This window comes from Chiloscyllium plagiosum, unplaced genomic scaffold, assembly GCF_037043375.1.
Source record: "Chiloscyllium plagiosum isolate Xiang-an unplaced genomic scaffold, Cpla_swu_hap1 HiC_scaffold_18, whole genome shotgun sequence".
Classification (NCBI taxonomy): domain Eukaryota; kingdom Metazoa; phylum Chordata; class Chondrichthyes; order Orectolobiformes; family Hemiscylliidae; genus Chiloscyllium; species Chiloscyllium plagiosum.
The window spans coordinates 27,896,192-27,912,364 of NW_028270156.1; the positions used below are offsets into that span (position 1 = coordinate 27,896,192).

At 41.5% G+C, this 16,173-nt stretch overlaps 1 protein-coding gene across 3 annotated transcripts in view; it reads left to right on the forward strand.

Moving 5' to 3' along the window:
* The window catches only part of LOC122557703 (metallophosphoesterase MPPED2), a 192,961-nt gene that overhangs the window by 37,356 nt on the left and 139,432 nt on the right, over nucleotides 1–16,173 (forward strand). For all 3 annotated transcript variants that reach the window (XM_043705579.2, XM_043705581.2, XM_043705580.2), the window contains exon 4: nucleotides 13,536–13,761. In XM_043705579.2, coding sequence (XP_043561514.1) covers nucleotides 13,536–13,761 — 226 coding nt within the window. The remainder of the gene's footprint in view (nucleotides 1–13,535; nucleotides 13,762–16,173) is intronic.

The following is a 16,173-nucleotide window of genomic DNA, read 5'->3' on the forward strand; positions in this document are numbered from 1 at the left end:
TGTCTGGAAATGAACTTTTGAGCTCAGCAAGCAAACCTACATCCAGAATGATGGAAAGTCTACATTCCATGAAGCTTCAAAGAAACTTTGGTGCCTGGGTATACAGATCATTAAAATGTCACCACACGTGCAGAGAATAATCAAAAATACTAATGCTGGCCCTTGTATCTAGAAACTATAATACAAAGGGCAGAACACATGCTGTCCTCTTACAAAGCCTCGATTTATATCAAACCTTGAGCACTCTGAACAGGTTTGAGTGCTTTGCCTGAGGTGCAATATATTTTCTTGACCTAAGAACTTGCTATTGAGGAAGTGCAGCAAAAAGACTGATCCCTGGGACAGCAGGTTTGGTGTGAGGAGAGATTGGCCTGTATTCACTGGAGTTTCAAAGAATGAGTGGGATCTCATTGAAATGTATAAAATTCTAACCGGGCAGGGTAGACTGGATACAGGCATGATATTTCCTCTGGCCTGGAGTGTCCAGAACAAGGAGTCTCAGTCTCAGGATGCATAATAAGCCGTTTTGGCAGAGTGGATTGATGGGATTTCAAGTTTGTTCCTATATTCTATGTGAATAGTGCTTGGACTCCAAAGGTTAAATTACAGTTGCATTTCTTGGAATTTAGAAGGTAGGTGTGACTCGATTAAAGTTCTGAAGATGCTAAGGGAAGCAGAAAGGATAAATAGAGTGGAGCTATTTCTGCTTCTTGGGAATTCTCAAACCGGGGGACGTAGTAAATAAGTTAAGAGATGGACCTTTACAGGAGTGAAATTAAGAAATATCTTAATTAACAATGGCTGCTAAAAGTTTGAAATTCTCTTTGGCAAACCACTTGAGGTGTGAGGCCACTTGCTAAATTTTAAGGGGAAAATCAAGGTTTTCTTTTGTTAATCAAAGGGTGAAACAAAAAGCAGAATGTGCTAGACAGTCTCAGGAGGTCTGGTAGCTTCTATGGAGAGAAATCAGAGTTAACGTTTTGGGTCCATTGACCCTTCTTCAGAAGAAATCGATGTTCCATTCCATTCAGGCTTCCTGAGTTATTACAGGTAGCATTTCTGCCAGCTCTTCCAGCTCTGTGATCTCTGTAGCTCCTTCATATCTGGCTTCCTGTGCACCTTTAAATCTACCATTTGAACAACCTTTGAATGGTTTGCTACATTGGAAATGCTGTAGTAACAGAAACTGCATTGTAGTTATTTACAATAATGTATCGCAGGAGATAGTAAGGACTGCGGATGCTGGAGATCAAAGCTGAAAAGTGTGGCATTGGAAACACACAGCAGGTCAGGTAGCATCCGAGGAGAAGGAGAATCGATGTTTCAAGCATAAGGCCTTCATCAGGACTGTCATTGCAATTTTAATTCCTACTCTGTTCATCACAGAGCAGATTAGCAATCAGGAGTCATGCCCATTTATCTGATGTTGCTCTCTTCACCATTTTCACAGGTATTATTTTGTTTGAGTATTCAGTCAGACCATACGTACTTCTACAGTCATTCCTGATGAAGGACTTATGCCCGAAATGTCGATTCTCCTGCTCCTCGGAAGCTGCCTGACCTGCTGTACTTTTCCAGCACTACACTTTTCGACTGTAATATATCTCGGGCCCGTGCACTTGTCTGAAATGGTGATTACACAGAAATTTGCTTTGTGGTGTCTAATTTTCGTTGCTATGACCACTGTGTACATTCCAATATGTTTACCACTGTCGTTCAGTTGGGCAAACGCTGCCATAGAGTTTGAATTCCTACTCTGTTCATCACAGAGCAGAGTAACACTCAGGAGTCATGGGGAGAAAGTGAGGACTGTAGATGGTGGAGGTCAGAGCTGAAAAATGTGTTGCTGGAAAAGCGCAGCAGGTCAGGCAGCATCCAAGGAGTAGGAGAATCGACCGTTTTGGGCATAAACCCTTCTTCAGGAATCCTGAAGAAGGGCTTATGCCCGAAACGTCGATTCGCCTGCTCCTTGGATGCTGCCTGACCTGCTGCGCTTTTCCAGCAACACATTTTTCAGCACTCAGGACTCATGCCCATTTATCTCATGTTTCTCTCTTCACTATTTTCACAGATTTAATTTTGAGTTAAGCATTCAGAAAGACCTTACATTTCTACAGTGCGTTTAGAACCTCAGACTGTCTCAAAACTACCTTTTGAGTGTAGTCACTGCTATGATAGAAGGAAACTTGACAATCAATATGTCAGCAGCAATACTTCACACACAATAAGACCAGATCATTTGTTTTAGGTGAAGGGTAAATGAGATTACCAGAAACTTCTACACAGAAAAGCTTGTTCAAATTCTCTTTTTTTTTACATTTGAGAGTGATAGATTTTTGTTTACCAGTTATTCAAGGATGTGAGGGAAAGATAAGGCTGTGGACTTAGGTCACAGATCAGAATAATCTCATTAAATGGGTTATCAGATTCCAGGGAGCATAAATGACCACCTCCTCATATTCCTATCAATAAAAAGCTAAACCCTGCTTGCCCATAAATCAATGCCCTGCAAGTATTGCTACTTTAAATTCCTTTCTTTTTGAATCTATTTCAATCACTCTCTCAGTGGAGGTTTGTCACTCTGTCAAACTGATGTAAATTAACATTATTCCGATGTAGTTTGCCCTCTAATGCTTTAAAATGAAGTTTCATCTGGTGAAAGGAAAAGATCCCCCAGCACCCTTCTGATGAGTTGGGATGATTCCCCTTTTGTTCTGGCTAACATGGATCACCTCAGCCAACATCACCAGATTATTTTATCATTTTGTGTCATTACTACTTGCAGGGTCTGGCTGTGCACAAATTGGCTTCCTGTATTACAACAGTGATTACAATTTAAAAGTGTTTAATTGGCGGTGAAACATTTTGCAACGTCTTGAGGACGTGAAAGATGCTCAATTCTTTCAGTTAGAACTCAAAGGCAGACTACAATGACGTATGATGTAGGATCAGGCATGTTTCAAATGTTCTAACTTGGCTATTCTGCTTGTTTGCGCTGGCTTGGCTAAAAATATCCTCGCAGAAACTCCTTGAAAAATTGATAAGGATTACAAATAATTCTATATTTTGTCATTCATTGAACAGCAGAATGATTACAGCAAACCATATTGAGTTGATATGAAATTCTCATGTAACAATACAATTCTACCTTTTCTATATTGCATTAGTGAGCCTGCCGATATTGTGTTACTTGATTTAGGAATTCCCTGACCAACAATTCTGAAAGTGTCTTTGTTCAAACTTCCATTTTCTCTGGCTAGTGATTCATTTATACAGAGAAGTTTTTTTTTTAGTAATTCAGTGCAAAACACAGAGATTTGAAGCAGCTGAACCCGGAGAAATGAGAGCCATAAGCAGAGGCTGAAACTAGAGGTAGAGGTCTCCTCTCTAACTGGGCTTGTCAGACTATCTTTAAACTGGGACAAAAGCAGAGGAGGACTGGGAACTTGCAGGCAAGGAATAACTCTGCCGTGTGCTCACAATGTTGCAAAGACTTTGGTGTCCAATTAATTACTTCACAAGTTTTCTCACAAGATGTAGTTTACAAATCCAATATATGTCTCCACCTTTCAGTAATCAACCCTTTGTGATATCCTTTAAAATCTATCACTTTTGACTAAGCTTATGGCCTCCTCTCCCAGCATCTCCTGACGTATATTTTGTGTGATGAGCACTGGTCAGTTGTTCAAGGTGAGGTTGTGTTGAGTTGGTTAGCTCAGTTGACTAGATGGCTGGCTTTCCAAGTAGAGTAATGCCCAACAGCATGGGTTCAACTTCTGCACTGTGGCTGAGCTTACCGTAAGACTTTCGTTCTCAATCTCTCCCCTCACCTGAGGTGTGATAACCTTCAGTTTAAATGACCACCACTTACCTCTGTCTAATGAGAGAGAAGCCCTATCATCTGTTAGGAGTATGACAACTTTACCTTTGTATTTAGTGATAGTACAAATAGTAGCGCCCATTAAATTTCTAAATTGTTTCCTCTATGTGGAGAGGAGCTGCAATGAGCAGGTATCACCTGAATATTTTAACTCAACCATTCATGATTGTTGTCAGAAAGCATGTTCTTATGTAAACGGTTGTGGGAATCTGGACCTCTATCAGTAGTTAAAGCATGGGGTCAATTGAAAATGTGACAAGTGGAATAAGTAGATTTTTGTTAGTTAAGGACATTGAAATCAATAAAAGCTGTGGATGCTGGAAATCTGAAACAAATAGAAATGTGGAAAAAGCTCAGCAGGTCTGACAGAATCTGTGGAGAAAGAAACACAGTTAACACTTTGAATTAAATTGGGTTGACCTGAGATTCTGCAGAATTTTCTGCATTTGTTTGTCATGTTGAAATCGCGGCAGTAGATCAGATTAACTTGCAGATCAATCAGGTACATTCTCAACTCTGGTCTCCAGCATCTGCAGTCCTCACTTTCTCCTAATGAGTGAAAGCTTTGATAAAATGCTTTTTTTTTCCCAGCAATACTCTTGTGAAAGTAGGTTGGGGGAGGATCAATGTAGAAAGAGTGAAGATCATATGTTTGATCTTGTTAAGAAAGCATATGGTATTTTGGCTTTCATTAACAGGGGGATTGAGTTTAAGAGCGACGAGGTTTTGCTACAGCTTTGCAAATCCCTGGTGAGGCCACACTTGGAATATTGTGTCCAGTTCTGGTCCCCCTACTATAGAGAAGATACAAAGGCTTTGGAGAGGGTGCAAAGAAGGTTTACCAGGATGCTGCCTGGACTGGAGGGCTTGCCTTATGAAGAGAGGTTGACTAAGCTTGGACTTTTCTCTCTGGAGAGAAGGAGGAAAAGAGGTGACCTGATCGAGATATACAAGATAATGAAAGGAATGAATAGATTCAATAGCCAGAGACTTTTCCCCAGGGCAGGATTGACTGGCACGAGGGGTCACAGTTTTAAGATATTAGGAGAAAGGTATAGAGGAGATGTCAGAGGAAGGTTCTTTACGCAGAGAGTTGTGAATGCATGGAATGCGTTGCCAACGGTGGTGGTGGAAGCAGAGTCATTAGGGACATTTAAGCACCTGCTGGGCATGCATATGGATGGCTGTGAATTGATGGGTGCATAGGTTAAGTTATTTTATTTTAGTTTCCTGATGAAGGGCTTTTGCCTGAAATGTCGATTTTCGTGCTCCTCGGAGGCTGCCTGACCTGCTGTGCTTTTCCAGCACCACTCTGATTTAGACTCTGGTTTCCAGCATCTGCAGTCCTTGTTTTTACTTTATTTTATTTTACGTTAGGATTAATGCTCGGCACAACATCGTGGGCCAAAGGGCCTGTTCTGTGCTGTACCTTTCTATGTTCTATGTACAAATAGAATGGCAGAACAGATTCGAGGGGCTGAATGGTCACTTCCTTTCCTCTATCTTTATAGACATTGATGCTCTATGCCAAGTGCATCCATGAAAACTAGAACAAAATAAAGAATTACAGTTTACGTGCTCAAAGAATAATGCACCCCATGTACATCTCCTCATCTTGTTTGTGGTCCCGACCATAGGACTGGACTCCTGTTGTCCTGAATGAACACTTGTGCTGCTGGAGGCCCCTTCTGAAATCTAAGTGTTCTTGTCTGTAAAGGATGATGGTATCTGTAGAAATGTTTTCATTGGCAGACGTTCAAACTTAATATTGTTTCAGTCTGTGGGTTGCATAATCTCAGTGGAAGGGTTGCCCTTTGCTACCTTCTAAGTAATTAAACTGTTTCTTGGTAGCTGTGCTTTAGTGTATGAGCCAAGATTTTTGAATGAAAGGCAGTCATATGAAAGTTTGATTTGAATTTTCAGTGATTAGATTTACTTAAAAAAAAGGACAAAGTCTGAAATGATAGTGTAATGCCTTCCCTTACCGAGGCGAAGCATGAATTAATGCTCTCGGGTGCTTTGCTGTGTTAAATCTGCGAGGCCGCTTTTCTGAATGCGCTACCCTGGCATTCAGCAGAGGCAGGTATCAGAGAACTGCTTCTCCACCCATTTGTGGGAGGGAGACTGTGGAAAGATTGTACTGTACTGTCACTTTGGGGGGGGGGGGGCACAGTGGCTCAGTGTGCTGCCTCACAGCACCAGGGTCCCAGGTTTGATTCCAGCCTCGGGCGACTGACTGTGTGGAGTTTGCACATTCTCCCAGTGTCTGTGTGGATTTCCTCTGGGTGCTCCAGTTTCCTCCCACAATCCAAAGATACGCAGGTCAGGTGAATTGGCCATGCTAAATTGCCCATAGTGTTGGGTGAATTAGTCAGAGGGAAATGGGCCTGGGTGGGTTACTCTTCGGAGGGTTGGTGTGGACTGGTTGGGCTGGAGGGCCTGTTTCCGCACTGTCGGGAACCTAATCTAATCTAAAACTTTCCAGTGATGGGGGTGGTGAGTTCAGAAGACTGGCCCCTGAAGAAGGGTTACGCCCGAAACGTTGACTTCTCCACCTCCTGAGGCTCCCTTGCTTGCTGTGTTCCTCCAGCCTCCTTGTTGTCTACCATGGATTCCAACATCTGCAGTTATTTTTTGTCTCCCCTTTAGACTGCAACCTTCATGAAATCTGGTGCTTTCAAATTTAGCTGAACCTTCATAAAGCACTGGTGAGGCCACACCTAGGGCATTGTATCCACTCTGGTCACCAGAGGGGAGTTGAGAGTCCTTGAGAGAATACCGAGGAGAATGGTTCCAAAGATGATTGAATTTAGCAACAAGTTTAGCTAGGAAAAACTGGGATTGCTCTGATTGGACTAAAGGAGTTTGAAGGGAGATTTGATTGAGGTGTATAAGTTTATGACCGGTTTAGGACATAACATAAGAAATAGGAGCAGAGGTCGGCTGATCTTTTCGTGGACTCAGCTCTATTTAGCTGCCTGCTCACCATAGCCCTTAATTCCTTTACTGTTCAAAAATCTATCTATCTTTGCCTGAAAAGCATTCAATGGTATAGCCTCAGCTGCTTCACTGGGCAGGGAGTTCCACAGATTCACAACCCTTTAGGTGAAGAAGTTCCTCCTCAGCTCCATCCTAAATCCGTTCCCCCTTATTTTGAAGCTATGCCCCCTAGCTGTAGTTTCACCCGCCAGTGGAAACTTCCTCCCTGTTCTATCTTATCTATACTCTTCACAATTTTGTGTTTCTGTAAATTTCCCCCTATTCTTCTAATTTCCAATGAGTAAAGTCCCAGTCTACTCAATCGCTTCTAAGCCAACACTCTCAACTCCCGAATCAACCTAGTGAATCTCCGCTGCACCCCCTCCAGTGCCAGTATGTCCTTTCTCAAATAAGGAGTCCACACTTCACACATTACTCCAGGTGTGGCATCACTAGCACCCAATACAGCTCCAGTGTAACCTCCCTATTTTTAAACTTGATCTCTCTAGCAATTAGGGACAATATTCCATTTGACTTCTTTCTTACCTGCTGCATCTGTAAACCAACATTGTGATTCAGCCACAAGGACACGCAGGTCTCTCTGCAGAGCAGCAACTTGCTATTTTTCACTATTTAAATAGTAGTCCATTCCTGCCAAAATGGATGACCTCACATTTACCAATGTTGTATTCCATCTGCCAGACCCTTGCCCACTCACTTAACTGAGATAAGATGAACAAAGAGCTGTTTCCCTTGTTGATGGTAAAAGGACTTGGGGATGGAGATTTAAGAATTGTTGCAGGAATGTGAGGAAGAACGTTTTTGACTCCAGGAATGGTAATACCTTGGAATCTTTTGATGGTGCCAGAGGCCGAGTTGATTAATGATCTTGAGGAAATTGGATAGGTGTTTGAGCAAATTAAACCTGCAGGGCTATGAAGATAGAACGGAGGAATGGGGTTAACAGGATTGCTGCACAGTATGGACTTGATGGATCAAATGGCCCTCCTTCTGTCCCATTATGACAAATGGATGGTGATCTATTCAAAAATTCTCAATCATCCACAGCTTGGATGACTTAAATCATTGGCCAGAGGTTTGCAATACTCCAAAATGTTGGGTCTGCAGAGTCTATTGATCAATTACTCCATTGAAGTCAGGGATGGATGAAGGAAATCAAAGGTCTCCAAACCACCTTAGGGTTTGTCCCGACTGCATTTGGATACCAATTAGACTAAAGTCCATGGTGAAGGGAGGGTTAATCAGTGGTACTCAGTGTTTATTGCCAACATTGGGTACAATATCTCCATGTGAGTATGGAAATATAGGAATGGGAGTAGACGATATGGCCCCTCAAGCATATTCTACCATTCAACCCGATCGCAGCTAATTGTTCTACCTCACGCCATTTTCCAATGCTATCCCCTTATTCCTTGATATCTTTAAAATCTGGAGATCTATCAATCTTTGTCTTGAATATACTTAATGAAATGAGGAGTAAGCTGTTGTGAAGTGTTATGTTCCAGACGTAAAGATCCTATGGCATAATTTCAGTGAGGTAAAGGACAGTTCTCCCTGGTGCCCTGCCTACTATATATATCTTGACCGACAGCATTTCAAACAGCAAACACTGGCAACGTTCAGCAGTTGGGCAGAGTTCATGTTGAGAGTTACTATTTCTGCTTGTTGACCCCTCTCACTTGAACATAGATTATCTGGTCATTATCACCGTACTGTTTATTGTGGGAGCTTGCTGTTTCCTAAACCACTACAGTGACTACACTTCAAAAACAATTCACTGGCTGTAAAAAGCCTCAAGATATCCTGAGTTCATGAGAGCTCTGTAAATGCTTTCTTAGTTATATATTCTTCATACAAATAAATTCTCTAATTTCTTTCTATCGTCCTTTTCTGTTGTCTGTGTAAGAGGGCATCTAAAAATATTGGACGTGGCAAATTAGGTGGCACTTCCATTGGTAGTCTTGTATTCTTATCTCCTCCCTTCGCCCACATCACCACCACCTGCACCCGCTGCCCCATCCCCAACCCTGACTTCTCCCTTTGTTCTGCAAGGTCCAGTGGAATCTATGAAAATAATAAATCTGGAAACTCCTCGTATTTGTAATAGAGGAGGCTGAGGGAGGAATTGTTTGAGGTAAATAGAATTGTGAGGGGTCTAGATCGCAAGGATAGGAAGAACCCACTTCCTAGCACAGAAGGGCCAATGACAAAGGGACATAGATTAAAAGCAATGTAAGGATTAATGTGGAGTTGCCTATAAAATCTTGCCCTAGAAAGTGGTGAGGGCTTTGTGAAAGCACAAGACTTCATTGCATTTAAAAACACTGGCTCAGTACTGAAACCCTTGGGCCAAAAGCAAGAGTTGCAAACTAGTATTGACTTGGATAGCTCCTTTCTACCTGGCACAGACACAATGGGCCAAATGGTCTCCAGTGTCAAAGTTTCTGTTTCCATCGGTTCTGTCGGAGTCTGTCTTTCCCTTCATGTGCAGAATTATATTTGGACTGTTCTGGAAGCTGAACCAACTGTTCCTGGTGGAAGATTTATACTCAGGACTCTGAATAATTGCACCCAGTTTGGAGAATACCGTCATCATGTCGACATATGGATACCAAATGTTCTGGGGCTTGATATTAGGCTCGCAGTCAATGTTGACCTCTCCAACAGTGCAGTTTCCCCAACCCATTAGCAACAAAGGACAGGGTAAATTATCCATTGTGGTTGGATCTGTACTCGAGTTTATAGCATGGTCTCCTTCCTTGCCTATTTGAGCAGTCTTTAGTCCCATTTCAGTGTTTTTGGTATTGTGTCCAGTTTTGATCTCTTTCTCTAAGGAAGGATGTACTTGCCTTAGAAAGGAGTAAAGCAAATCCTGACGTTGAGGTGTTTCCTTGACGAAGCAATTTGGTGGCATCTTGTGCTGGCAAGGGGGACCTCTTTTGGCGTGGCAATGCCCCCAAGAGACCTCAGACACAGGCCAGAATTTCTTTGTACAGAAGATTGTGAATCTTTGGATCTCCCTACCACCCTGGAGTTTGGGCCACTGGACTGCTTAAGGGCGATGGGTGAGAGAGTGGAGCCCTAACAGAAGATGTCCTTTTTGAATCGTGGGGCATAGTCAAGAGGGCAGATGGCCTACTTCTTATTCCTCTTTATGCTATTAATCAATGTGTTCTAAGGACAGGACAAAAGATCACAATTTTTCAGTCTCCAATGAATTATCTCCATCTCTATTCTCACATCCTCGTGTTTCCTGGTTCGTAGAATTCCTGCAGTGTGGAAGCAGGCCATTCAGCCTATTGAATCCATAGCATCCCACTCACACCCGCCTCTCCAATCCTATTCTTGCATTTCCTGTGGCTAATTCACCTATCCTGCACATCTGTAGTCATTACTGGCAATTTATCACAGCTATTTTGCCTAACCTGTGCACCTTTGCACTGTGGGAGGAAACCAGAGCACCCAGAGGAGACCCTCACAGATACTCCACACAGCCCGAGGGTGGAATCAAACGCAGAACCCTGGCACTGTGAAATAGCAGTGCCAATCACTGACCCACCATGCCACCCCATTGGTTACTGATCTTTAACCAGGAGTACACTAGTGTTATGGTTGGACTATTGGGTGATTAACTCAGATTCCTAGATTAATGATGCTTAAAATGTGTGTTCATAATCCCTTCATGGTCTTTTCTCACTTCCAGTATTCTGAAAATTAACTTAATCATTAACCTAATTTATAGGAAATGGATTTAGTAACATTAACAATCAGCAGCTGTCTCATTGGCACTGGTCCCCTAGAAACCAATCTTAAATGAGGCTAATATAGAATCACCAGGTTTTGCTGAAGTTGAATCCGGTGGAGGAACACGGAACCCAAGTTTGCTGTTTCTGCTCAAGTGAAGATACATTCAAGATGATATCATAGCATCAATAATTAGAACAGTGAACCCTCTACATTGAGTAAATTTACTACGCCAGTGAATTGCATTTGACTAACCATTATTATAAATGTAAGATGGTGACAGTAGTGAGGAATGCTTCAGGAACTCACTTTGCAGAACCATCTAATGGGCAAATCCGATAGTATATTGTGACAGTTGACGTGATTTTATTTCAATTGATGGAAATGCTGGACAATTAAGAACCCAGAGTAACCTGGCTTGATAGATCATTAAGTTCAACTTTTGCAGTTGGTTACCATTGGTGGTTAGCCACTGAACAGATTCACATGAGGCTGCCACCTGATGAAGGAGTGCCGCTCCGAAAGCTAGTGTGCTTCCAATTAAACCTGTTGGACTATAACCTGATGTGTGATTTTTAACTTTGTACACCCCAGTCCAACACCGGCATCTCCAAATAATTTTTTTTTAGTATTATCCCAAGTTTATAACACAAAATAAAGAACTAATCAAAGCTATGTACTCAGATTTGAAAGGTTGTAGCGTAAATAGCAAAACAAAGATTACACTTGTTTCCCAGCAATATCCTGTACAGATGCTCATCCGCATGGACTGTAACACCTATGTTAATTTCTTATTTAACCAATCTCTTATTGGGATTCCTTTGCATTTCTCATGGTCGAGAAAATTACTTATGGTTCTCATAACCTTGAAACTTGAAACGTCTTGCCACTTCTAAAAGCTTAACTTTTCTTCGTTCTGCTAACTTGAAAATTTCTATGCACCCTCTCACAGGATTCAAACTAGCCCTTAGTCTGTTTCCTCTGTATGTCAACTGTGTAAAAAAACACTTTATCAATTACCACCATAGTTTGTCCAGATATACACTTATGCCCTGTATATTTTTGGAAAAGCTGTCTTCAGTTTAGTGTTTCAACTTACATTCTGACTTTTATTTTCCTCAACAACCATTTGCCTTTACAGAATTAAAATTGCACATTGATTTTGCCTTTACTCAAATTCCCAATGACTAATAAGCTGTATCTACCTTTATCGTACATGACAAAATTGAATGGGCCTGTCACAATTTTTAGTCACACCTTTTAGACAGCGGGATTTGTAGGCAGGAAGTTGAGTGCTCTAAAAAGTGTTTTCGTCAGTAAATAGATTGCTAATATTTTCTCCTTTGCATGAAGCAAAGTGATGGAATATTTGAGACATGCTTTCAAAATAAGGACTATAGTTATTTTTTTTAAAAGTATTTTCATTACAGTATCCTGTTGTTTAAGTATTATAGGGTAAAAGTGACTTGCTTTGCGAGATTGTTTCAATTCCTGAAATTGACAATTGGTGCTTTCTTGATTTTCAGGATCAGCTTTTGTAAGCATTTTTAACTTCATTGTGAATTATTTTAATTCTGGCCTGAACCATGCCACTAAATTGCTTGTATAAAAGCAATTCCTAGTGTGACCCTTATAATGAATATAACACCTGCCTGATTTGAAATAAAACCCAACATGTTTGTCGAAATAGTGAACACAGATGACATCACTGAAACAAATTCAGTTAACTTTAATGAAAGTAAAATCAAGACGTCTATTACACAGTATTTTAAAGCTGATGAAGTATTTTGGATCATAGTCACTGTTACAATATAACAAACGCAACAGCCAATTTTGACACAGCTGTATCCCACAAGAAATAATGACTATTTAATTTCTTCTGGCAGTACCAATGGTGATAAAACATTAGTTTGAAACCTAAGAACTCCTGTTTTTGTCCAAAAACATTGCCATGAATCTCCTATGTCCATTGAGACGGCAACTGTAGACACTGTCTCATCCAGCAAACATTATGTCCAAAAATGCAACATTCCCTCAGTACTGCATAGGAGTGCCTGTGGTGATATATTGGTTGAGCCTCTGGAGTGGGGTTTGAATCCAAACCCTTCTGACTCAGAGCTGAGTCTGCACATACTGAACCATGACTGACTGTTGCCATTGAATCAGGGTGCATGGATGATGATGCCGTTTCACCAAATGTTAATTCTGTTCCCCCAAGCTGCCCATCTTATGAATGGATCCTGTCACTCTTGAATGGGATCACCAACAGCCCAATGGCCTCATCCACAATTGGCATCCAGTTACATCATTGACCTCCACAATCACACCAGCAGCACCTCCAATGACCTCATCATCCCAATGATATCATTGCACCTAATAACATCATGTCCCCTGATGACACCACCAGCCCCAGAGCCATCATCAGCCCAGTGACCTCACCAGCACTCAAAGACCTCACTGGCACTAAATGAAACCACTCCCTCCATGATGTCACCACCCCACCAATGATCTCAATGGCACCCAATAACATTACTGATGCCCAAAATAAAATCACCATCCATAATGAGGTCAGCAAGAACTCATTGTTTAATTGAAAACAATGAACTCAAATCAATACAAAAACAATCTTATGTACATCAAAATCAATTACAAGGGCTTTTCAAGGGCCCTAATAGAAAGCTTCTTATTTAGTATGAGATTAAATTCAGTACTGTAAGAATCTGTGGGAATGGGATTGTTGAATAATTAAGTGAAATTAATGGTGCCTGTTATAACCTTTGTTGTTGTTGCAACAATTGTTCTGGCAGCCTGTACATTTTTAAAACATTTCCTCTCTTGCCCTTTACGTATTCCTTGAGCATGTTTAACAAGGGAGAAAGATTGTAATTAAGTGCTTCATTTGCAATTACAGGAAGCCTTCCCTATGAATATAAAATAGTCATCGCTGGAAACCATGAACTAACGTTTGATAAGGACTTCATTGCTGAGCTGGTGAAGCAGGACTACTACCGCTTCCCATCTGTCTCCAAGTTGAAGCCCGAGGACTTTGATAATGTCCAGTCACTCCTGACCAATTGTATTTACGTACAAGACTCTGAGATAACGGTGAAAGGATTTCAAATATATGGTGCACCGTGGTAAGTTTTAACTTGCTTTTCAGCTGGTTTCTTACATGTTCTATTAACAAACAGGTTTTATTCTATGTTATGGTTTCATTAATTGAGTGTCAAACTGGTTTATTGTTAGTGTTATATAACGGTTACAGTGCAGTTGACCATCTGCCCTTTGCATCTGTGCCCAGTCTCTGCAAAAGCAACTGAAGTAGCCTCCTACTGTCGTCCTCATCTTATAGCTCAGCAAATTTTATTTTCAGGTACTGATCCAATTCTCTTTTTGAAAGCTTCAGCTCCTTACAGGCAGTGTGTTCTAGATCTTAACCATTCACACCTTAACAGACTCGAGGAAAGCCCTAATTAGCCAAGGCATTGTGCACAATATTTGGAAAGTCTATCAACTATTGTGTTTTCCAACAAGGTTTCCTGGTTCTGCAAGGTTCTTTCATTGACGCATTCCCACTGGACCATCAAGTGGATTATTTCTGGGCAAGAGAGCTGTCTGAACTCTGGCTGTTGGTGCTGTTCTGACATGAAATACACCCGAAAGAGGCGTATCCACTATTCACTGTTGGGACAGCGTTATATTTTTGGTTCAATTATAATCCATAGCCCAAAGCAAAACATGAGTTGCTGGAATTGCTCGGTTTATCACAGGCAAAGTTTTTAAAAAGCAGTCTGTCTGTTGATAAAGTAAAGAATGATTTGCATTTATACCACCTCTCAACATCCCAAAGTATTTCACAACTACTTTTGAAAGCATAGTCTGTGTTGGGTAGAGAAATGGAGCAAGCAAGTTGATCATAGCAAGATCCCATAAGTTGTGTAGTATTAAACACCTCCCTATATCTTCAGGGAATACATTCCAAGACTGACCGTGGTTGCCCAAAACTGCAGATAGTAGCGAACCCATTATTTTAATGGGAGATTCGCCTCCCTGACAGCACCCTGGTTCCTGGTTCTGGGATGTTCCATGTAATATTTTTAGGCTGCAGCAAACTGTGGATAACTGAAACCGTGGAAGCCGATTCCGTGGTTACGGCGGTCGCCATGTAATGTGAAATTATAAGTTTTATTTTTAAGTGATGCTGCTGGAGGGATAAATGGTCATCAGCGTGTTCAGGCAACCCCACTGCCACATTTTATTTTCATTCATGGGGTGTGGAGAAGGCCAGCATTTATTGCCCATTTCCAATTGCATTTGGTAACGTGGTGTTGAGCTACCTTTTTGGAAGACAGCTGATTGGTTACTGGAGGGAAGTCCCATTGCTATTGGACCGGAATCCTACACAACCAGGGAAAAATCACAGTATGGAAAGAGGCCATTCAGCCTGCTGTATCTTCACCAGCCATCCATTCTAATCCTGTTTACAAGATGCTGGTCCATAACCTTGCAGGCTCCTGCCCTTCATGTAGGGATACAGGTTCCCTTTAAATGATATTAGGGTTTGTATCTCAACCACAAACTTGGTGGTGACTTCCAGACACCCCCTCCTTTGGATGAAAAAGTTCATCATCATGTCCCTTTGAGTCCTTTTACCCATCACCTTAAATCTGTACTCCTGGTAATTGACCATTACACCAGGGGCAGCACATCTTCCATTTCCACTCTGTGTCAGCTCATTATTTTATACACCTCAATTAAGCCACTCCTCGGCTTTCTCTGCTTTAAGCAAACTGGCCTAGACCATCCAGCCTTTCCTCATATCTGAAATGTTTGCAGCGACAATGTTTTTGTAAATCTCCTCCATATTTCCTCATGATCCATTCTGAGCTTCCTGTAAGGTGGCGGCCAGAACTGTCGACAAACCTCCAGCTGTGGCCTAACCAGTGTCTTGTATAGCATGATCATCCAACGTTACTGATTCTGTGTTTAAAAGCTTGTCCAATGAAGGAAAGCGTCCCATCTACTACATTTGCCATCTTGTCTACCTGTCCTGTCACCTTCGAGAACCTGTGGACATTCACTGTAAGGCCTCGGTTCCTTCCAGCTCTCTGTTCTCTCCCATTTGTTGTGTATGTAGGCATAAGCCCATCTTGGGCAAAGATGACATTTTATTTCCTGAAAGATACCAGAGAACAAGTTGGATTTTCACAGCAATGTAGTAATTTTATGGTCACCATTACTGATATTAGTTTCATATTTCAGATTTATCTAATTAACCTTTAGTTGCTTAGCTGGCATTTAAGCTCATGTATCCTGATCATTAATCAGGATTACTAGTCCAGTACCTCTGCTGTTTCTTTGAATCCTTTACATCCGCCTGAGAAAGCAGAAGATCATCAGTTTGATTACTCTTTTGAAAGTTGGTACCTCTGATAATGCAATGTTCTCTCAGCAGCTGCATTGGAAACATTGGCCTAAATTCAGAGCTGACATCTCTGGAATGGGTGACAGTGCCTCCTACTGATACTCAAGTGGAAATGCAGCATGTG